General features: G+C 41.2%; 3 protein-coding genes across 4 annotated transcripts in view; 1 reads left to right on the plus strand and 2 right to left on the minus strand.

Moving 5' to 3' along the window:
* Positions 1-14,615, minus strand: part of CDO1 (cysteine dioxygenase type 1) — a 28,870-nt gene extending 14,255 nt beyond the window's left edge. Inside the window, exons 1-2 of the mRNA XM_061624471.1 lie at positions 14,115-14,615; positions 7,828-7,905 (exon numbers count right to left, since the gene is read on the minus strand). Of these exons, the coding sequence (XP_061480455.1) occupies positions 7,828-7,905; positions 14,115-14,293 (257 nt within the window). The 5' untranslated portion in view covers positions 14,294-14,615. The remainder of the gene's footprint in view (positions 1-7,827; positions 7,906-14,114) is intronic.
* A 4,839-nt stretch (positions 14,616-19,454) lies between these two features.
* ATG12 (autophagy related 12) lies at positions 19,455-23,158 on the minus strand. Its single transcript, XM_061624501.1, has 4 exons — positions 22,868-23,158; positions 22,196-22,332; positions 20,657-20,719; positions 19,455-19,946 (listed from the first exon to the last, which is right to left on the minus strand). Exons 1-4 carry the CDS (start codon positions 23,058-23,060, stop codon positions 19,887-19,889), a joined length of 453 nt encoding a protein of 150 aa, XP_061480485.1. The 5' UTR covers positions 23,061-23,158; the 3' UTR covers positions 19,455-19,886.
* AP3S1 (adaptor related protein complex 3 subunit sigma 1) overlaps positions 23,141-23,454 on the plus strand; it is a 44,155-nt gene continuing 43,841 nt past the window's right edge. The window contains exon 1 of one of the 2 annotated variants that reach the window (XM_061624483.1): positions 23,141-23,259. In XM_061624483.1, coding sequence (XP_061480467.1) covers positions 23,179-23,259 — 81 coding nt within the window. In that variant the 5' untranslated portion in view covers positions 23,141-23,178. Of the gene's footprint in view, positions 23,424-23,454 lie in introns of both variants that reach the window. The other variant, XM_061624487.1, reaches the window with a different exon arrangement.

Consider the following 23,454-nt stretch of genomic DNA (forward strand, 5'->3'; position numbering starts at 1 on the left):
GAAGATAAGCTTGGGCTACAGTGAAGGACCCATTTTGACTAGCATTTGTACAGCGTGTACAAATTAAAAGTGTGGGGAAAATAGTGCCTCAAAGAAGAGATATCCATTTGTACAAGGCAGGGATGGGGCAGAGATGGGAATGTTGCTGGCTAGTTCTATGCTACTAGTCCACAGCAACTGCCACTAAAATTGGCACAATCTCTGTGTTGCTTCTGTGTACCAGGAGTGCAGATATTTAGCCTCCCTGATACTTAAAAACCCTCTGCATGGATGTTCTCTTTTGGATGTCAAATGAATTTAATTCCATTTAAGTTCACAACTGATACTGAAACTATATTTGGCTTTGTGATCCAAGTCTCTAACAGAAAAGCACTGTACTCATTCCATAGATGAAACTTCTCATTTCTGATGCACAACAATAATTTTAAAAAATCATGAACTAGATTAAAAACCATTTGCTCATATTTTCCATTGAAAATAGATGTGGCCATGTGCTTGATTTGTTATTGACTATTTTTTTAACAGGAAAGAAATGCCATGTTGTCACTCTTCATTCGGATTTAATTGAATGCTTGGCTATTTGGTGCTCCTTGTACAGCAAACTGAAATAAGCTGTGGTCTCTTATTTTTAAACAGCTGTTTGTCTATGACACAATTCACAATGCACTTGGCAGAAGCTTAGAGTGTTGTACAGAAGAGAAACAGAACTAAGACAACAAATGACCCTGATTTGGATACAACACTAGCAAAATGAGCCTTGAGCACCTGTACTCCCCCCCCACTCCAGCATGGCTGCAAGTAGGAGACTAGGAGCACCCACTTCTTGGTTTAAACTAACCAGTTTCTCCTTATATCCAGCTTTGGAACTCAGTTCAAACTGTGGTTTGTTGCAACAAGCCAGGATCATAAGCCATGGTTTGATCCTTGCTTGTTTTTTATCAATCACAGTTTAGTGGCCACAGTTTGCCCTTGTGATACGTTTGCCCTTGCCACCTTGGGCTCCTGCTGGGAAGAAGGGTGGGATATAAATCGAATAATAATAATAATGATGATGATGTAATGATAAATTGTGGTTAGTCTAAAACTACTTGCATAGGCTAATTCCTGTAGTACTAAAGTGTGGCATAACATTACATACAAATTGAGTCATTAGCTTGCTGTGATGAAATTATACAGCCACAAGAGTGGCTGTATACTATAGCAAGCATGGATTTTTCACATTTTGCAATGTTAAATTGAAAATACCCCCCATGCCATTCTGATGCTTCCCATAAGCTCATTTCAAAACAAAACCTTACAAAACTTATAAGCCTGGACTCAGAAATGCTTGCTTAACAACACTCTAAATTTTCATGGCAAAACACAAAACAGTCAGAATCAAGAGTTCAACGTCTAAAAAGAGAGAAAAAACCCAGAGCCCTTTTGGACTTTTTTCTGTCAGAGCTCTCATAATCTGTTGAAATTAATTAAAAATCAGCCATGTTCACAGAGTACCTGTAATCCTATTACTGACGTTGCCCCATACTCTGACCTTCATCTTCTTCAGTTTAAAAGTTTAAAAAATTCCTGGCAGATTTTTAATTAATTTAAGAAATTTTGCCTTGAACACAATGATAGTGTCAGGCATGCTCAGTAAGAATGAACTGTCAGTGTTCTAAAAGCCAGACTCTCAGCTATGGGGCTTGGCTAATCAGAGGGCTACACCCACACCAGACCTTTATTTCACTTTAGACAGTCATGGCTTCCCCCAAAGAATCCTGGAACGTGTAGTTTGTGAAGAGTGCTGAGAGGAGACTCCTATTCCCCTGACAGAGCTCCAGTGGCCAGAGTGGTTTAACAGTCAGCCGCTCTGAATGAAGCTCCATGAGGGGAACAGGACATCTTCTAGCAACTCTCAGCACCCTTCACTAACTACACTTCCCAGAATTCTTTGGGAGAAGCCATGGCTGTCTAAAGTGAAATAAAAGTCTGGCGTGGATGTGGCCAGGGACAGCTTTGGTTTAAATTTGGGTGGGAGGCTACATGTGCCTGCTGTAGAATACAAAGGTGGGTGAAACCCTGAAAAAGAATGATACTGTTCACAATGTTTTCCTTTTGGAAAGGAAAGGGGCTTCCCCTCTACCCAGTGCCCACCCACCCAATCTCTTCCCCTCCCCCTCCTACACCCCTCCCTGCCCCTCTCCCGGGTCAGTGTTGGACTATGACCTAGGAGACCGGGGTTCAAATCCCCAGACAGCCATGAAACTCACTGGGTGAACTTGGGCCAGTCACTGCCTCTCAGCCTCACAGGAAGGCAATGGTAAACCACCTCTGAGTACCATTTACCATGAAAACCCTATTCATAGGGTTGCCACAAGTCAGGATCGACTTGAAGGCAGTCCATTTCCATTTCCAAATATTTGCACAGAAATAAATCCCATGGAACTCAAAAACTATGCAAATGATCAAACCCACCCTCCCTTCTCCTCCCTCCTATCCCCTTTCTCTTGACCTTTTCCTCCCCTTCCCTTTGTTCCCATCCCCATCCCCTTCCAATCCCCTCCTCCCCCTTTCCTCTCCTCCCCTTCCTGTTCCCCATGGTCACTTTTACCTATCTTAAGCATGATTGCATGGGAATAAATACCACTGAACTCTATAAGCATGCAAATGATCAAACCTGCCCTCCCCTCCCTCTTCCTTTGTCTCCCTCCAATCTGCTCCTTCCCCTCTCCCCTCCTCCTTCCCCATGGTCAGTTTTACCTATCCTAACCAGGATTGCATAGGAGTAAATCCCATTGAACTCAATGAGCATGCAGATGATCAGACCTGCCTTTCCCCTCCTTTCCCTCGCCTCTCCCTTCCTCCTCTCCTGCCCTTTCCCCCTTCCTCCTCCCCTGCCCACTCCAGCCCTCCTTCCCTCCCCCCAGTCAGTTTTACCTATCCTAAGCATGATTACACAGGAGTAAATCCCACTGAACACAATAAGCATGCAAATGATCAATCCATTCTCAGCAAATTTGTACAGGATCCCATTTCTTACCTCCCAGATTAAAAAGCAGAGAAATTCATTAATAGGCAAAAAACCTTGAGGTTTAAGAATGCACCTATAGCCCACAGATCTTTCTATCAAACTTTAAAAAGCAGGGAAATTGGGCAGCTATAGTGAATGCACCAGGGGAACAGGAGACCTGACCTCCTCTCTGAGATATTGTACTGCCCTACAAATTTGTCAAAATGCAAACACAATTTGGGTTAGTTTTTCACAGTCCAATCCACTTCCTGTGTAGCTTGGAAGCTTAGTTATTGTAAACCGCCCAGAGAGCTTCGGCTATGGGGCGGTATATAAATGCAATAAAATAAATAAATAAATAAATTTTGTAACATGTGCCTCTGAGCATATGGTGAGTGGTGGAAACACCTGCAGTCAGCCCAAGTAATAAGAAAAATACATGTACTGTGCTGATCTTGTTTTAGCAGGGAGGAAGCAACATTATTAAGACAGTTGACATTGTTCACATAGTCATTTTAGATATGTCTGATTTACTCTGCAATTTTAGTAAAGTTTCCCATAGGACTCATTTTTTTTGCTTCTATTTCTGTGAATATGTGAAGTACAGCAACACTTTGCAAAATTTACACTAAAAAAGTCCAAAAATAATTGTGGAATAATGGCACTGACTATTCTGCCAAATAGTCTCCAGGGGACACCAGGAGTGTCTCAGTAGACACAAGATAAAACAGTGGAAGGTGAAACATATTCTAGCAAAATTCTTGGTGTGCTCTGTTTTTAATTTACTCTGCCCACCTTGCCTTAAATGAAGTGGTTTAAACATAGCAGGCTGAAAACATGCATCTTTGGCAGGCTAAGTTTGTTTTTTCCAACAACTAGAGTCACTCCTGAAGTAGCAACATATTGTAATCAGTCTGATTTTACATCAAACTGCAGTTTCAGATTCAACTGTTAATGCACCCAAAACAGAAATAGAACATAATCTCCAATTTGAAACACAAAAGACTGTCTTCACCATCATATGACACTGATCAATAAAAAAAGCTTTGAAATTAATAAAAATAAAATTGACAAAGATTTCTAGGATGAATAATGAGAGAAAAATAATTTTCTAGATTAGATTCTCTGTAGAAACAATAGTAACACAGGAATGAAGCAAAGTAAGAAGAACACCAACAAACACACAAAAATATAATTTTCCTTCTTTGGAGATGGCAGGTGTTGCCATCACTCACCATATGCTCAGAGGCACATGTTCCCAAATTCTTCCAAGCTACACAGCAAGTGGATTGGACTGTGAAAGACCAACTCAAATTGTATTTGCATTTTGACAAATGTGTAGGGCAGTCCAATATCTCAGAGAGGAGGTCAGGTCTCCTGTTCCCCTGATGCATTCACTGTAGCTGCCCAATTTCCCTGCTTTTTAAAGTTTGATAGAAAGATCTGTGGACTATAGGTACGTTCTTAAACTGCAAGGTTTTTTGCCTGTTAGTGAATAAAGAATGATCTTATGCTAGGTTTGTGATCTATCACCAAGTCAAATATTGGCCAACAGCCACATACTATGCCCTGCAACAGACCCCTGGTTTTTGCAGTCCCAGACAGGCAGAAAAAGCAGATTTATTAAGCTGCTGGCAGGCTGCTATACATGGTTGTTCAGCTTGATAGGCAACCAGTTGGTCAGGGTAGCCCTAGAGAAATTCATGTAGTGATGTGCCAGTTGCGTCACAGCTCCTCTTTGGGGAGTATGAAGCTCTGGCCCTCAGTGTTTCTCACTGCAATGATCTGTACACTTTGAATGGACTTGCACCAATTCAAGTTAGAGCAAGGTTTCTTAGAGATACAAGGAATTATTAATACTGTTTCCTTTCCGCAGGCCTGTAGCCAGGAAATTAATGGCAAGGGGGCCCAATGGGGTGGGGAGACATTATAGATTCAGTTATCAGAACTTAACACATGTAGCCTAACAGAGTTAATATTATATAGTTGTATGGCCCTGCTTTCCCCACTCATTTAACATACACCCAAGGGTGTTTGACCATTATATTCAACTAGTGCATGATTTGTGTACCCAGATAATTGGATTGCATACTCATCCAGTAATTCATATGTAACACTCAGCAAGTGTACAATCTGTGCACACAAGATCTGAGTCGTACAAATCAACAAGAATACACTCTTTCACACAACACTTGCACATGTGTAGACAGAGTTTGTACCTTGTTCAGTGCAATGTGTGAACTAACCTTTGGTCTACTACACACAGGGCAGAACGAGGTCACAGAATGGACTGTACTACTTCAGGCTGTAGGTGGGTGAAGTCTTTTTCCAATGTTCCCCCTGGGGAAAAGAGCCTCCCTTCAAATAAATAGCTAACATGTAAGCAAAACATTCTATCCCAGCCAAGTTCTTCTACTTGCACAGAGTTTCTAATGCAGGGAAGAAATGAGATCACTATCTGTAGTCTGATGCGGTAGAGTCTGTTCTACGACCGCATTCTGCTGCATCTGTAGAGCAGGTCACAAACAGTTCTTCAGGCACAAATTTCTTAATTTCAAACCAAGCACAGGGATCACAGGCCATTATGTCAGCTTTAAATGTGTATTAGGAGTTCAAGGCAGGTAACAGTACTGTTATTAAAAAGATACCATTCCCCTCCTTAAGGCTCATCTGACACCAGATTAAAAGTAAGCAAAAAAGTACAAAAAGATTAGACAATGAACTGCCTGTCATCCAAAGGTATATTCTCTGCCAACTTAACTTGTTGGATAGCTCACTGTGGCATCAAAAGAGCCCTGTAGTGCAACTCTTCTTCAGTTCTTTTTAACACTAACTGTATGAAGCTAGATGCCAGGCTCCATCCCCTCCACATATATCTTCTACTGTCTCAGCATCTTATCTCTGATGAAGCTAGGCAGCCAGAGGCCATCACGGATCTGGGAATCTGTGCTGCTGCTTCCTTGCTACACGGGGGTGTGTGTGCACATACGCACACGAACATATTTGCAGAGGAAAGACAGCAGCCAGGAGAGCTTCATCCTTTCCGATCTACTGAAACTCCCTCTCAAGGCAAGGCATGAAAACACCACTTAACTAGCGGCTTCTGTATTGTCAGTCCTAGTTTGACCCTCTGGTTTTCCGTAGAGGCTTGCTTGGTTCATCAGCAAACCACAAGAAAGTTCCATGCTGTAACCAGACAATAAAGACTGTTCCTGCTAACACTGCCTAAATCCCGTATTTCCATGATGCTACAGAATCCCAGCTGGAGGAAAAATCAGCAGGGGAAGAAGGGTTAAGAAACCCCCACCTGTAGCTTTCTCCTTAGAAATCACTTCTTCAGCCTTGCTGCAGAGAAGCTGCAGCCTCAGTTTCCTAAAACCATGTTTGCCATTGAGTATTGAATAACTGTATATCCCCAAATGAAAGTGGGTTTTTTTATTCAGCTCCTCACAAACAGAGAGGGTGAACTGAAAAACACACTCCTTTCTCCTACAATCCTCAGAGCCTTAAATAATCACATAAGATAGCAACAATGCATATATGTGCAGACTTGAATTATTGCTAGGGGCAATTAAGGTACATATTTTTACCTAAAGGAAAACAGGGTGTTTCAGCCCAGCATCTGCAGCTGCAGAGACTGCTGAACACAAAAGATTGGAATATTCTCTTCTGTAGAGTTGCCAAAGGTACATTGTACAGATATTATTCATATCTGATAACTAGATTTACAAAATTGGGATTAAGAGGAACTGTCTATCCCTTCACAAACACTGCTTGAGAGACAGGCAGAGCACAATGCCCCTTCAGTAAAACACTAGGACACATAGGAGTGTTCAGAGCAATGAAAAGCCTACTACCATTGTAAGAAAGCACAAAGAAGTAAGTCGCCAAATGGTTCTACAGCAGCTTGTTCTGACAAAGAAGGATCACATTCCTCACACGTGAGAGTTTTCTGATAAGTGTTTTGCAAAGGCTGGAAAAAATGGCATAGATTTTGTATCTATTCTAATACACAGTAGGAAATAGTTATCAAAAACAGGTATGACTTTTTTAAAAAGCTGGCGAGCCCCCTGTGGAAGCACTGCCACTGTATTTGGGACAACTGTCTCCTGTGGACTCTGGAGTCAGGTCCTTCTGGTTTGCAGCTGAAGCTGGATTTGCAAAGTGACAATTGGCCAACAGCCTTTGTGTCAACCACAAATCCCCTCCCCACTCCTTGAGCAGGGCGTACACAGCATTGATTGCCTGGCCCTTGTGTTAAGTCATGAAATCATCTTCTCCCTCCCCACTTTCATGCAGTCTTTTAAACGACTCTCTGCTTAACTAATTTAGCACCACAACATTAAAGTGTTAAAATTAAGGTGCCAAACAAATGTTTGGACAGATAAAAGCCAAGCAGACAGACTACCTAAAGCACTGGAGGGAAAGTATATCACTGGATCAACAGACCATAATATGCCATTCCAGGAGCACAATGGGAAATGAGAAGTGTGCTGCCCCACTTCACTGTGCACTTCCTTTTCCTGGTGGTCCTCCACCCCGCTCTAGCCACTAGAACCCACTGATAAAATACTGATTAACTGATCATCCCTAAACACTAGAAGCAATCAAATATACAAAAATGGCCCCTAAAGAGCTTCAGCACTAGTTTTGTTTTAAGTTTCGGGACTTTTAAAAAGCTGTTTCATGTAATTAACCACCCTGAGCTTTTGGAAAGGTTAGATTTAATGATATACCATCTATATGAGGCTACAATACAAATTATTGTAGCACAGATGCAATGCATTCTACAGTTTTATCTACATCATGGAAAAAGTTACATATATTTAGCCACAAACCTGCCATGGCCTTCTCCCCAGGATAAGATCATCAAATTGAACTTTCCATTTCCTTTATCCACAAGATTTCTTGTGTACCTGAAAGATAAAGATGCAGGGTTTTATTTTTAAGATCTGTCATCAAGAAACAGAAACAGGTATTGAGAGCACATATCTCCTGAACAGTATATCAAATGTACAAAAAATGGCAACAACCATTAACAAATTTCCATCCTGCCCACCACCCCATCATCTAGTAATATTTCCTGATTAAGCTTATCCCAGTTCTACTCACTGCATTATTATGAACCATGAACACTTATTATGTACAAGTGTCTTGATGACATTCTGCTGCCTCACCAGGCAGTTGTAAAGGTGACTGAGGTAATATGCGATAATATACATGAAGGGCTTTGATCACTCTCAAGTTTTATCTTTTATGAATAAACTTGTATCCTTTCTAGCATCTCTCTGATAAAAAAGAGAGCTATTAGAATGAAACTAAAAGAATTTGCTTTTATATAAAATGCTAATTATTAAAAACAAGGTTGCAATCCATGTGACAAACTTTAGGAGTTCAACTCCATTGATTGCAGACTTGGTATTATTTTATATTTATGTTACAAATACATTATATAGATGGGAGCATGAGAAACTGCCTTATATATAGTCAGACCATTGGTCCATCTAGGTCAGCATTGTCTGTGGATTGGCAGCAGCTCTCCAGGATTTCAAGCGGGAGTCTATCCTATCCCTAACTGGAGATGCCAGGGATTGAACAAGGATCTTTTGCATGCAAAGCATGTGCTTTACACTGAGTAACAGCCCTTCCCCCTATATTGACTGGATTGCAAAGAACCACGCAGCTCCTCCTTCTATTAGTTTTAAGATTCCAAAGCTGTCTGTGATATGGCATAATGGTTTACCATTCAACAGAAAAAGATTAATAAATCCCACTGGCCATGTCCTTAGACATAGCTGAAGTAGCTCTTTGAATTCCATCCGTCATTGAATCACAGGCCCACAAATGTGTTTTCAAAGCTACAAATCTAAGCGCATTGATCTGGGAATAAGACCCGCTGAATATAGTGGGACTTCAAAGTCAGTGGGGACTGAGTACACAAACAAACTAGATTCTGGTGTAAACCTCGTTTATTGTAGGCCAGTTTGAAGCCCATATCTGGAAATATTTATTCCTACTGCTATATTGTTTCAATAATTCTGAAATAGACCAAACAGATAAATATGAATTTCATATGAAATATAATGTTTAAAATTTGGCAAACATTGGTAAGTCAAGAACACATTTGAAGAAAAAATTCCAAACTACTCTGTAAATTAAATTCAGCAACAACTTGTAAACTGAAAGGCCAATGTAACCCAAATACGTCTTGGAAAATGTAATTTCTGCATTGAGATTGTAACTGCAGAAACTTCATTACAAGGAAGCTGGTGAATAGATTTTTATATATAGTTTTTTTTAATGGACTTGTTAATTCAAGCTACTTTTCTGCACTTACACACCCACACAAATTTTATAATGTTTGTGTGGGGGGGGGGCAGCAAGACTTCCCTCCTGATAAAAAGCCAACTTTACAGGGAATTCTGCCAAACAAGATAAGAACAAACTAGTTTTGCAGGACCAACAGCAAGTGTTGCACAAGAATCAAAGATTAGGAATTTCCTGCATAAAAAGATGAGAAGATACAGCGGAGTGGGGGTGGGGGAGTTGCACAGAAACACCTCTTACGCATTTAAATCAAAGTCTCCCTTCTTATATGGTGCCAGCAGACACACCCTGCTAAAATATTTTCATTAGACAGTGGTGTGTCTCTTAAATATCAGCAGGTGTATACACAAGTTTGGACCAGGGCACAATCCAAACATAAAGGCAAGTTTGCAAACTTGGATTGCAAAGAGACCTTTCCAAATGTGAAACAGAGAATTGGAATGAGAGAGGATTGGGAAGCCAGAAAGCCACTGATCTGCTATCAATGCCTTGTCCATAACATTGCTACTGAGAACACAGTAACTTCACACGGAGCTAGAAAAGTAAAACCTAACTATCACGGCCATGCCTTTCTCTCGGAGTTAGCATTATGCAACACAAACCGTTTCTTCGGGAAGCGAGCATGGAGGCTTAAAACCTGGCACCTTAAATCAATTCCTTTTCAAGCTAATGGCGGGGCAGCCTCTGAACTAGACATTGTCCTCTAGACCCGCCAACGCCCCTCAATCAATTTTTATAAAAGCACAAAAAACAAGATCCAGCCGCCCCGGGCGGGTCAGTCTGTCTTTTACCTTGAGCCAACTCTCATTGGCGGAACACTTCAGGGGTGTTGCTCAAAGGCGGACGCGATAGGCTGCCGGGTCCCCGCCCTCTCTTTGCCTCTAAACCTCCCTTCACTGCGTGGCACTTGGGTGAAGCCGGGGCAAATCAACAAGGAGTGGGAGGGGCAGAGAAAGTGTAGGGAAAGTTAGGCGAGAGCCGCCAGAGGCACTGCTTTCTTTCCCGAAAAGTGATCCAGCTGAACTATCCTGAAACGCGCCGCCCCCCGCACGTCCCGCAAGGCAACTCAAGAGTGCACAGAGAGGAGGGCGAATACTTTCCATGGACCTTAGGAAGCTGCTGCATATTGAGTCACACCATTGATCTTCTGGCTCAGTACTGTCTACACAGACTAGCAGAGGCTGTCCAGGGTTTCAGGCAGGGAACACTTCCAGATGCTGGGGAATTGAACCTGGGCAGGGGGTATAGTCGTTCAGGGTCTCGGCGGTCTTAGACCCCTTACTTTTTTTGGAGCAAAGTCCCAGCAGGGTCCCTATGTCTCCAACATCCTATGAGACAGACAGCATGAAAGGGGAGTGTGTTAGCCACTGAGAAGAGTCTTCTAACCTACTTCCTTGTCCTTTCCTGCAGAGTGAAAGGAGGTGAGTCAACCACTGAAAATACTTTTCTCAGCAGCTAACACTCTCCCCTTTGATGCTTATTGGCTCCTGGAGATATTTGTTGTTGTGAGAAACAGTTTAAAAAGGATCTCATTCTTAACCCAGCTGCAGAAAGGGGGGTCCATGGCTGTGACTAACATGAAGAGACACTGCACTTTTGGATTTGCCACTAGACTACTGTACGTGGGACCTTCTGTATCCACAGATGTTTTACCACTGAGCTACAACTCGCACTTTGCAAACGTTACAGTGCTAATCTATAAGGGCATCCATGGAGTGAGATCCAAAAACTAGTAGGCGCAGGTAATGCCTTGGGCTATAGCAGCCTGGTTAAGGAATGCTTCCCCACAGGGAGGCATTTTCTGGAACCGATTCTCATGTCTTCTGGACCAGGTGAAGCCCTTTTTATTTGCTAGGCCTTAAAAACAACTCCTCCTCCTCAGCAGAAAGGAATCTGCACCTCAGAACCCCAGCCATTGTTTTGGGTTGATTACCAGCCTCTTAATGACTTGCCTTTTAATCCACCTTTCTGCTGCTGTTGCTGCTTACATCCCTCCAAAGAAACGCTGATGGTGACTCATTACTCCTGTCCATATAAATAATTTAGAGGCCACAAGAACAGAATGCCAAAGCAGGGGGGCAGGGAACAGCGAATCCTCGATATGGGATGGGAAAATAGCTGTTTTAGATTATGCTAAAAATAAATTAGCAGAAAAATGGGCATTTGGGCTAATTATTAAGAAGCTCACTATGAACATACACACAAAGTTCTGTAGTTGAAGGAGACTGGGCAGAACAATAGCTAGGAGGAAGGGCAATAGGCATTCAGTGCCATCCAATGGACCATACTATGGTTTATACCCTCTTCAGTGAGGTGAAAGCTAGAAAGAACAGATAATGGGATAAAGTACAGATTATACCACACACACACACTATCAGACTATACATACACATGCTAACCTGGATGAACCTTATAACATACTAATAACCCACATATGTTTCCTCTAATTACTATTAATAGCTCCATAAAAGGATGCTTTAGTTTAAGTGCTGCGGGTTAATCAACAGTCATGCTCATTCATTCATATTAACAGCAGCTGTGTGTAAAGCCATTTGATTGAAGCAACTCCCCAAGTTGTTTGGGTGATTTTCACTACTCTTTCCAGACTGGGGGAATCCCATCAGTATGAAGTGATCATACATGCACACTGCCACAGATATATATATATATATATATATACACTCAAGATTGTTAGGGGATAACATACATAAAATGTGTCCCTGTAGTCGCAATTGCATGTAACGTCTTGGCAACCTATGGAGGAAAATTGTCAGTCACCTGTTCAGGTACAGATGAGCTTCTGCAGTTAAACTATTTATTATTTATTAATTAGTAGCAGAATGAATAATCAATAATTATGATCAATTATGTTACCACCAAGTTAATAAGTGCTTTGAATACTCTTTAAAGTGTTATATGACTGCATTGAAATATTATTCCTTTCCACTTGACAGGATGTTGCAAACTTCCCAAGCAGTTAGGCGCACACAAGCAACCTTTTCCACTTGGTCATCCAGTTCATCCTCCAGTATACTCAAGTTAGTACGATGAAAGTGAGGTCCAAGGGGCAATTATAAGTCATATTTATAACATGTATTTCTTTCTCCAAGAAAAAGAACTCAGGAAAAACTGGGTGGACTTTTGACCACTTTCAAACCCATGCTTATAAGTAAAGCAATTGTTTCCTTTTGGTGTGTGCCCCCTGGAGAGTTTGTAATTAACCAGTATGGCCCTCAGACTGAAAAAAAGGTTAGCCATCCCATTCTATTCCATGCTCTTGATTAAGGACCAACTGAAATTTTTGAACAGTTGTGCTGGTGCTGATGAAAAGCAATTGCTGCATGGTTATAGGAGGTCACACTGCTATGATTTTAGGGTCTCTGTTATACAGATTGATCTGTTGGATTATATGAAATGCCCACTGACAGAGGTGCTTGCTGATGCATATCCTCCCCGTGTAGTCCAGCAAACCATACGGAAAGGAAATGTAGATGCAAATCGCCAAGTACTTAACAGCTATCACTGTCCAAATTGGGTCTTGCGATTATGAATCAGGCCTCTGACTAAAAATGAGGAGTAACCATTTTTCAATAATGAACTGAACTACCAGACTGTCATCTCATGTTATGTGGCACAAGATTTAGAACTGCACTCAGCAGGCACCACTTTAGAGGCCCCCAAGGCACATGTGGAGCAACTTAGGCCAGGGTAGCTAACATGGTGCCTTCTAGATGTTGGTGGCCTTCAGTTCCATCAACCCCAGCCAACATGTCCAGTAGTCAGCAATGATGGATGTTACAGTCTAACACCATCTAAATGGCACCGCATTAGCTACTCCTGTTTTAGGCTATCTCCAGATTTCCCCGTGAAGCATATTGTGATGTCATTTCAATTGCATCCCTCAAGCGCTGGAATAAGAGACAGCCCTTTGGAAAAACCCTAATGCTGCAAGATACTATGTTACCGCACTGAGTGTAACATAGTCTAAAAGCCTATATACAGTCTAATAGCCTGGAGCACTAGTAATGCAAAAAACACAACATGCTAGCTGCAAAAAGAAGCCTAAGCTAGCAAAAACAGCTGTGACACAAAAGGTCGATGTGAGTGCTATTACCTTGACTCCCTGCAGGGGCGCTTTGAACTCGACTCGTAGACATCATTGGTACAGCGAAAGGGCTGGGCTGCGTGTAAGTTTCTGCGAGTCAGGAGGCCTTGCCCCAAACCTTCAAACCTTTTCTGTAGGTGTTTTGCTCCCAGCTGTTTCTAAGAGACTAAATTGTCTTTAAATCGCCAGCCAGCTCCAAGCTGCGTAGCCTCCCATCTCACAAGAATTGTTTAAGTTACTCAAATCACCCGTCTGAACCCAAACTATTAAAAAAGAAGCAGCTTTCTAGACAACACATGTATTGCCTATTAGAGGCAAATTAGATATAGAAAGTTCCAAGAAAGATACACGTAAAGGAATTTGAGAAAGGCATTTGGATTTGCAAAATGTGCAAAATACAAAGTATCACAACGTGCAAACAAAGAAAAAGTGTGCGCGTTTTGGAGAGTATAAAATTGCTATTTAGTTTCTAAAAGATCCGCACTAATTTTGTACCACAGTTAAAGCATATTCCGAGATAATTAGGTTAGTTTGGTGTTTTAAGAAAGACGACTCACGTAAAAAAAGTCACAAAAAGAATGCTTTTTCTTCCTGGGAGACTGGATTAATCTATAGTAATAAACCACCTGGCTTTTTACTTGGGTGTCGTTTGTTCAGGCGAACTAATCTCCTTCAGCTTCCTTCCAAGCTTACCTGAATTGGTCAAACTGGGCATATTTAGTCCACTCCGGCGGGTTGCTCTCGTAAGATTCCATTAAGGTTTGCACTTCTGCCACATTGACTTTATCGCCAGAAAACAACTGATGCAGGATTTGAATCAGTTCTTCCAACGTTTGTGGTTTCCACACTTCTGTTTGCATAGAATGATCCATGATGCACTTTCGAGAGCCTCTTTCGGGTTGGACAATAAAGGCGCTTTCCCGTGCGCTGCAATGAAAGGCAGTCGGTTCGGAGCCGGTTCCTTCACTTGCCTCTATTTATCTCCCAGAGTTAGAGTGGGAACGTACCAAGTGCCCAAGGAGAGCAGAGGGAGGCACTACCAAGCCGTTTTAGCTAGTTATGTTCCTAGGGTAGGCTGAAAGAAAAGACACCCCCACCGTCCTCACGATATAGTTCGCAGGCTGATTTTTCAAAGCCTCTCAGTTTCTCAAGATGGGGCGCCTGCGCTCCCCGCCTTTTGCGTTATCCGTGGCCTCGCTTCTCAAGGGGGCGCCGACTGACTTGGCGCAGTAGCTCTACAGTACAAAAACCCTATTTTGCATACTTAAAGAGGGGCGGGGGAAAGAATATACAATTGAAGAAATTAAGAACGATCCCCTCCCAGTGCTTGGGTATTCGAATCGACACTTTTAACTCAGCAGCATAGCAGATGCTGAAAGTTGTACATATATTCACTCACACTGTTTTACCGGGGGGGGGGGCACACTTTTAATTAGTCTCTACCTTTCATGGTGCAATAACCAACCAGTTGGGGGGAAAAACCTACCTCATGCTTATAAACTGAATCACATAAGACACTCAGACTTACCTATTACAAATTAAAGATACCCACCATGCAACACCCTTTAAAATAATCATCTTGTTTAAAAGTACAGAATTCTAAAAGGCATTTCTTCCAGGGTTGTCAGGTTAGAGGCATCCCAAACCCTGAGATTTCAGGGGCAGATCCTACTGATGTCACTGGGGAGGGCCCTAGCATGGTCACAGGCTTGGCCCCTAGTGTTGTCATTAAGCATGATACATTGAGCATCAACCACAGTTACTTGGAACATACCACTCAAAGAAAAAAAATTATCTGATTGGAAATTAGGATAGAAACCTTAGCAAAATGAGGGTGTTCTCAGGACCAGCTGAAATGGTGGGATCATTCATTCTCACCTGCTTAGGGAGCCTAGTGTAGTGGAGATGTTATATGGGAGCCCTCAAGAGTAAAGATAGATGCCCCTGTAGGCTGCAATTCTAAACACCCTTACTAAGGGACTAAGCCCCATAGAACTCAACAGGACTCACTTCTGAGTAGATATGATCAGGATTGTGCTGTTGGTAAAGCATAACTAACATATCAATACAGTATCTCCTATTGGGCTCCTACTGGGATATAAATTTAATAATAAACAAATAAATAAATAATCAAAGTAGGGTTAGCAATCTTCTGCCTGGAATGCCCTGCCTGCCTTTTAATGTGGCTGCTGTAAAGCTCTTTACAGATTTGACCCTTCACTGCAGACAGGTTTCAGAAATGAGTAAGAGTTAAGATTCTTTACCCTTTGTTGCCTACCCTGTGGGCTGTTATAAACTCACTTGGACAGTCAACCCAATTCTAGTGAGCAATACTGACAGACAGAACACACATGGTTTGATCTACCTTCACAGGCAGTAGTTTGGGAACAGCAGCAATTGAAGCCATTCATCCTGGTATATTAATTCTTTTACCACTATTGGACAAGAAATAAATGGTCATGCAACCAACAAGGTTCACCATCAGTGGATTTAAGGGGGTTGAGTTGAGTGTGTGGAAACACTGTTATTGCTGCTATGGATGTAAGGGAGTGAAGTCAGAGGAAAATGAAATGCAAATAGAAAAACTAAAGACAGTGATGATTTCCTAAGTGCAATACAGTATCAACTACAACAAGGTTCCTACGAGTAAGGCAGAAAACTCAGCATCCCATAACCAGAAAAGGTTCCTAACCAAAAATTTTAAAATCCTGGCAGCCAGTCAGCCAAAGTCAAAGAAATCCCTATGCAGCACAACTTGACCTGGGGGCTGCAGTTAGTGCAGAATGTTGTGCAACAATTTCTGACATGAGTGAGACTCTTTCAGCCCATGACACCTCTGCCCTGAAATATGCACTGGATGCCGATTTGTTACTAGGCCAAGTTCAAGGTGTGCTTTCCATGTTACAGGTGCCACATAGTTATGATCTTGTAAGAAATCAGTCCTTTAGTGTGGCAGCACCTACTCTTTGGAACTCCCTGCCTATTGACATAAAGGCAGATGCCTTCATTGTACTCTTTTTGGCACCTGCTAAAAACATTTTTGTTTAGGCAAGCCTACCCAGGCATGTAGAAGCTATTGTGTTTTTATGTTTTTAACTCATTGCTGGTTTTATTACTTTGAATGTTTTAAAATACCTGTCTTTAACTGTTTTTGCCAATTATTTTAATTCCTTCTGTAAACTGCTTTGAGATTTTTTACAATAAAGTGGAATATACACGTAGTAAAGAAAATACATAAGTAAATTCTGGAGTCACTGTGGCCCTTGAGACTCTTTCCACTTTTAAGAACAAAGGAATCTGCCTTATACTGACAAAGGCTGTTTGGTACTTTTCCAGAGATTGGATTTTGGACATTTGCAGGCAAAGTATATGCCCTACCACTACCACCCTTCCCGTTTTAAAAAAGCATTTTTAAAAAATTGTTCTTTCCAATTCACTAATGAATGCACATCATACCTAGGGCAGATCCACACCATCATTTAAAGCACATTCCACGCTTATTTGAAGCACATGAATCACACCACAGAATCATGGGAACTGTAGTTTGATAAGGGTGGTAGGAACTATAACTGTGAGGCAGAAACTACACTTCCCAGGATTCTTTAGAAGTCATACACTTTAAATGTGAGTTGGATGTGCTTTAAATATATTGTGTGGATCTACTTAATAAACCTTGCCTGTATATAAATTGTTTTAATTTTTTAAAATGGAAATGAGCTGTAAAGTTTACTGGGTGACCATGGGCACCTCACCATCTCTCAGCCTAATCTGTCCCTCAGGATGGAAACAACAGAGGGGAACCATGATCACCCCAAGGAAGGGCACACTTTATATGTAGAGGAAGTAATACTGTACAACCATACTGTGAAATCAGATACTTACCAGGACATAGTATGAAGAAATATTTATATAAGCATAGCTATCAAAGATGTTTATTTTTTACACAACCTGAAATATTTATATTTCATTCCTATGTTTGTTTACTCAGAAGCAAGCCCCAATGTATTCAATGGGGCTTACTCAAACAGGGAAACATGCACAGAACTGCAACCACAAGTGATAAGGAACTTCATTCACCCAACCCAAAATTAAGGATCATGCAACTTTAAGCTGTTTGAAACTGTTTATACTTGTTTTTATGGTTATACGATTTTAAAGGAATTTATTTCTTCTTGTGAGCTGCCTTGGTTTCCTATCACCAACCCTACCTCACAGGGCTGTTGGGAAGACTCCATACACACACACACACACACACTGGAGATGTAAAAATACACATACCCCATATAATAGTTTATTTCAAAAACCAGTTGGTCATTGCAGTACATTTTTTAAAAAAGCAATTATTAGTTTCCTACATAATAAAAGCAGCCCTGCCTAATGCTTTAAAAATAGGATTGGAGGGGGCAAGATTTACAATACAAACATAATTCTTTGCTACGTTCCCTCAAACACCCACTGATTTACAGCACAATCCTCACCATGTCTACTCAAAAGTAAGTCCTATTGAATTCAATGGGGTTTACTCCGGGCATGTGGGATTAGCATTGCAGCTTTACTCCCAGAAAAGTGAGTATTGGATAAAAGCTTCATATTGGGAAGGTTTTCAAAACACTGTCCTCTTCAACATTCCAGGAAAATGTAAACTTGTTTGATTCCTGTTTACAAATGATATTAAGTTTCTCAAACACCTGGTGTTTTGTTCCCAATTCTGCATTGTTTACTAAAAGCAGATAGATGCATGCTCCCATGAAGAACCCCACTGAGGTCAGCAATCATGTACCTTATTTAGTGAGCAGGTTTGTTTTTTTAAAAAAAATGGAAGCTAACCTTTAGCCCCAGATATACTGATAGCGAGTTACAGAAGTAAAGCTTCCGTGTTTAACAGGCAGATTGTTCTTCAGATATGCTTCATATTTTCTACAGTCAATTGCAAGTCCAAAATTCTCCACTGGGACCCAAATTATGTAATGCATTTTTAAAGTATAGCAGGCACTTTACCTTTTTAAATATCAAAGTCAGTGAGTTTTATGAAAACTTAGTACTTGAACCATTCCAATTTCCTCTTACGGCACTGTCATGTGGAACAAATATTTAACTGTGGCATACTGTGTTCTTGGCTGTACAGCTTGCCCTCTGTAGCTGTATTGACACAAAATTGACCAATGACATTTTGATCTCTATTAATGTTGCATTATATTAGTCTAGCTGGCAACGATCTAGATGACATTGTGAAAGGAAAGCTGTCCTGGCTATCTCGTTCTTAGAGATGTTTCCATGAACATGTTTTATTCATATATTACACTACATTGGGTCATGGGATGTTGTGACACCCAACTGCTCTTTTCACACAATGATTTTAGTGGTACAACTGCAATATGATCAGTACTGCATATATTTTTCAGAAACTGTTCAACTTGGTAACTATTGTCACTCTCCTATTAAGGAAGGAGAAGGCCACGTTTCATCAGAAAATTTGCAAATCAAATGACCACTAATGGAAAAATCACTGTAGTACATATTTGGAATGCTATGTATTGTAATTTTCACTTTTAATAGGTTTTGAATAATGAGAAATGGTACATTACTATAGATACTTACTACTTTGTTATTTCATTTCCTGAAGCTAAAATGAATAAAGCTAATGTGTGATCTCTCCCTTCCTACAAGGTCACTTTGGGTGTTGAAAGTTATTCATTCACCTAAACAATGCAACAGGGTCTAATAGGTTTCATTTGATGAAATCTGTTGTAAAAAATACAAGATGAAAGTCTAAAATGAATATAAAGGGCAAAAGGGCTCTACAAAGAAATAGGGATGAATACGCAATTTGTTAAATAAAAAACTTATTCTCAAAGCACTCCAATATTCTCATATTCACATTTCTGCAGTTCATAGTATATACTGTGTCATGTGACGGGGGAAGGAAGAGGGATTGGAGGGCTGTTGCTTGAGAAGCACCATTTTAATGTATATTTCAGCTTATTGACCCCAAAGTTAAATCCCAGCTACAGTATTTAAAACAAGGAGTCATAAGAAAATATAACCATTTTATGCAAATACAGATACTTATTGTACATGGGCAGCTGAAGTATCTTAAAAATGAGACTGTAAACTTCCACACAGTCTGGTGAAATGAGGATCTATTTACTCTTCAAGTCAGGAGATGGTATCCTTTCTCAGAAACAAAACTCTGAAGTCCTAGAGCAAGGAAAGGCTGTTCAGCTACAGATGGCACATGCACAAATTATTTGCACACAGCAAATTATCAAATGAAGAAAAGTGAGTCTGAGAAGCTTATGTAGTTCTTCTACTTATCTCCCATACTGACATGTAGAGAAAACAGGAGGAAGAATAAAGTGACCTGCATGGGCAACAATGCAGATATTTGAGTTTCTCCATGGGAATGTCTCTGAAGACAGCCCATTTTTCACTTTCTAACAATCTCAAGGAATTGTAGCTCTTATTTCATCCCCAGGCCTGAGATTTACAATAATGCAGTACAAGCTTGCCATCACTTCCAAAACACTGTAATGAACAAGAAGCAGAAGAAAAAGAAAAGTTAAACAATTTTAATATTTAATTAAAACTTATATCTGCAAACTATCAGGTTACCGTATCCTCTTGTGTCCCTATTATACAGCCCATTATATAAAGAGTTAATATTCCACTGAAGTTTTTTTAATGAAATACTGCCCTCTGTTGACAATATACTTTGAGAGTTGTCCCAATCAGATCTCTTTTAGGTATGTAGCATGATGGTAATCAAACTGAGACGTTTTACAGAGTAATCCAAATGCGGGCCAGGCAGTGGTGGGGCATAATGAAGCAACTGAGCCACTGATACTCAATTGCTTGGGGGATGAGGTAAAAGCTTGCTCCAGGTTATGCCAGCTGGGAGCTGGCATAGCAATCTGGCCTGCATTAGGCCCAAAGATGGCAAGTGACAACAGTGGGGGCCAGCCTGGGATTCAGTGCATTCCATGCTGGCTCAGCCACTCCTCCTCCTCTCCCCACATGTGCTCTGTTCTGGGGCTTTCTATGTTTTGCCACTGATGGGCCTGCCCTTTCAGTGGGTAGAGCAGGGAGCTGCATACTGACGAAGATGTTCTGGGTAGGGCAGGCGGAGACCTTTTCTCCATCCAAACTCCCCCCAGTGTGGCGGATCAGGTGGCCAGATTGCATCCTTAGTTTCCAATATAAAGGAGAAAACAAAATATTTAGAAGTCGACAATCACCTCATACAGTGTTCCAACTTCCTGGTCCGGTGAAGGAGCAAAGGACTGATTAACATAAATAAACTGCAGGAGAAAGACACATTAGTTAGTTTGCTTTGATAACCTTTACAGGAAGTTACACATACACGCTATAAAGAAAAAACTTTTCTCCTTTTATATGTGTTACAATTGTACCTTTGATTGTGCTAACCAAACTCTTTAATATTCACTCTGAAGTCGCAGTTTCTTATGGGCAACAGGAGGGTCATCAGTGATCATTGCAAGGGTGATAGAGGTGTGGGGAACCTTTGTCACACTGTATCTACAAGGCTGAAGGGAAGAAGAGCCTGCCTCCAGCGACAAACTAGAAGACCAACAGGTCCTCCCAAAAAGAGGCTCAATAGTTATCTTCAGTTACAAAAGAAACACAGAAGGCAACCTACTCATAGTTACAGGCCTGGAGTGGTTGGAGGTTTCCCTCCTTCCCTCTCATCTGCAGCTCTTAACTACTTCAAGTCCTTTGTAACAGGAGTGAAAGGAAGAATAACTTGCCCTGAAGATAACCTTTACAAGTTTCTGTCACTCTCACCCACAAGAAGAGTAACAACTGCAGTTTCTTTATGGGTAGCTGTCAAGTGGCTAATTGTGGAAGCTTTGGAGGAAAACTAGGTTGGGTATGAATCTAAATATGTGAGCAAGCTGATGTTTATGCTTTTCAATACTCAGCACATGATGCTTCTCTATTAAAATATTCAGTTTCAACATAATAATTTCAGAACAATTAGGTTAGCATTTGCAGACTAAAACCACTGCCAGTATATAACATGTAGATGCTTTGGCACCCATACAACCATTTCAATGGATGGTTTTTTATTGTTCAAGTTTACTAGCTTCTATGTTTCCCAAGCTTTTGATAGACTGAGATGATGTCATTTTGTTGCTAGTGTGCTGCCAAAGCTTCCTGTGGCTGTTATGGGAGATAGTTTTATATATGAATAATAGGTGTTTTGTATGATTTTAAAAAATGGTATAATATGTTTATGTTTTTAAATGTTTTGTAAGTCACTTGGCGATCTTTGAGTAATAAGTGACTAACAAATCTTAATCATCATCATCAACTTTAATGACAGATAAATCTATAGCTGTAATCTCAGTCATTCACTTGAAGTTGCCTCTTTTCATTACTTTTAGTTTCAAGTCACATCTGCTTAGGATCTAACTAAATTCAGCAAAACCAACAGGGCCAATTTATATCTTAAGCCATAATAATTCCACTACTTGGAGAAATAACTCTGGAAAGCTTGCCCATGTGCATTGCAGTAAATTCCCCAAGTAGAAATGGGGACTCATTAACAGTACTCATCAAGTATATATTTTGAAGATGGGTAGGGACAAACTAGGGAAGGTCTGATGCCTTCATGCCCTGCTTGTGAGCTTCCTGGCAGCATCTGGTTGGCTGAAACAGTATGATAGGCCTCTGCTCTGATCCAGCAGGGTTGCTTTTATATTCTTATTGTTGTCCTCATTTTCCTATTTAAAAAGGAGAAAACCAACACATACCAGTTGTTCTGAGGCCACTAGTTTGAGAAACTTTTTGATGAAATCAATGAGGCCTTGGATTGTACGGGTTCTCTCTACTGTCCATTTTTTGGTTTTCATTATAGGGGTATCTCCAACAGCCTTGAGCAAAACATCAACTAGAAAGCAGAAAACATTGTAAATGAGCACAGAAACGGAGCAAAAAATATAACTGAAGCATACTAGAAGATTATTAATAAAAGATAGAAAAAAGATGGGGCAGGATAATGAGAAATGCAACAGAATATGCAAAAACTCTCAAATCATAATCTCTTGTACAATTTAGCCATATATGCCTAAAATACAAATAAAGTGCAGTTGAGCCATTGGAGTAGAACAGAAAATATATACATATTACTATCTATTACTACTGCTACTGGATTTCTCAATTTGTGGGACTGCACAGTAAACCACAACAAATAATTTGATTTATGGAACCCTTTAGCACAGAGAAAGAGCAGCACTACGAAAACTAGGTGCACAACTAACAAATGAAGAGACAATAGGTTGGGTCTACTTTGAAACTTAATAGGATAACGTCAGCCCCCAACCTGTTAGGGAGAATTGCGTTATCTATTTACGGTGGCTGATAATATTTCCCCTCCTTCATCCTCACTATCAGAGCGCTTGCCATTTCGCCACCCCCTACTTTACTTTTTTTTCTCGTGTCTCCAGCAGGTTCCTCGGTCACTGGGGAAATAGCTGAAGAGGGAGCCGACTCGAACACCCCCAATGCAGGTCCGCCTCCGCTTTCCAAGGTATCTTCCCCACCTTCCCCGCGACCATCCTCCTGAGACGAAACAGTAGCCACAGCCGGCTGTTCTTGCTCTTCACCCACTTCCGACATATTGGCTAAACAGCGGAAGCAACGCTCGGCCCTGGTCTCGTTTTTATAGGGCGGTGTCACCACGGCGGCAGTCTTTTATCCCTCTCGAGCTGCCGTCTTGGTAGTTTGCGTCAGTCGGATGACAGTCCCGCCCTCTTGCTGTCACGTGAGCGAGAAGCAGTTCCGTGCATCAGTCGCGCGCCGGGGCTGTGTTTTAGAGGTGTGTGGGGTGGTGGCGTCTTCGGCCAGAGTCGAGAGCCTCAGAGTGGGGGAAAAGCAGCAGGAGCCCCCCCACCGCCCTTTTGGTTCCTCACCATGATTAAAGCAATCCTCATTTTCAACAACCACGGGAAGCCGCGGCTCTCCAAATTCTACCAGCGCTATGTGAGTGCCTGAAGGGACGAGTTAGCGGTCG

This window comes from Rhineura floridana, chromosome 1, assembly GCF_030035675.1.
Source record: "Rhineura floridana isolate rRhiFlo1 chromosome 1, rRhiFlo1.hap2, whole genome shotgun sequence".
NCBI lineage: Eukaryota > Metazoa > Chordata > Lepidosauria > Squamata > Rhineuridae > Rhineura > Rhineura floridana.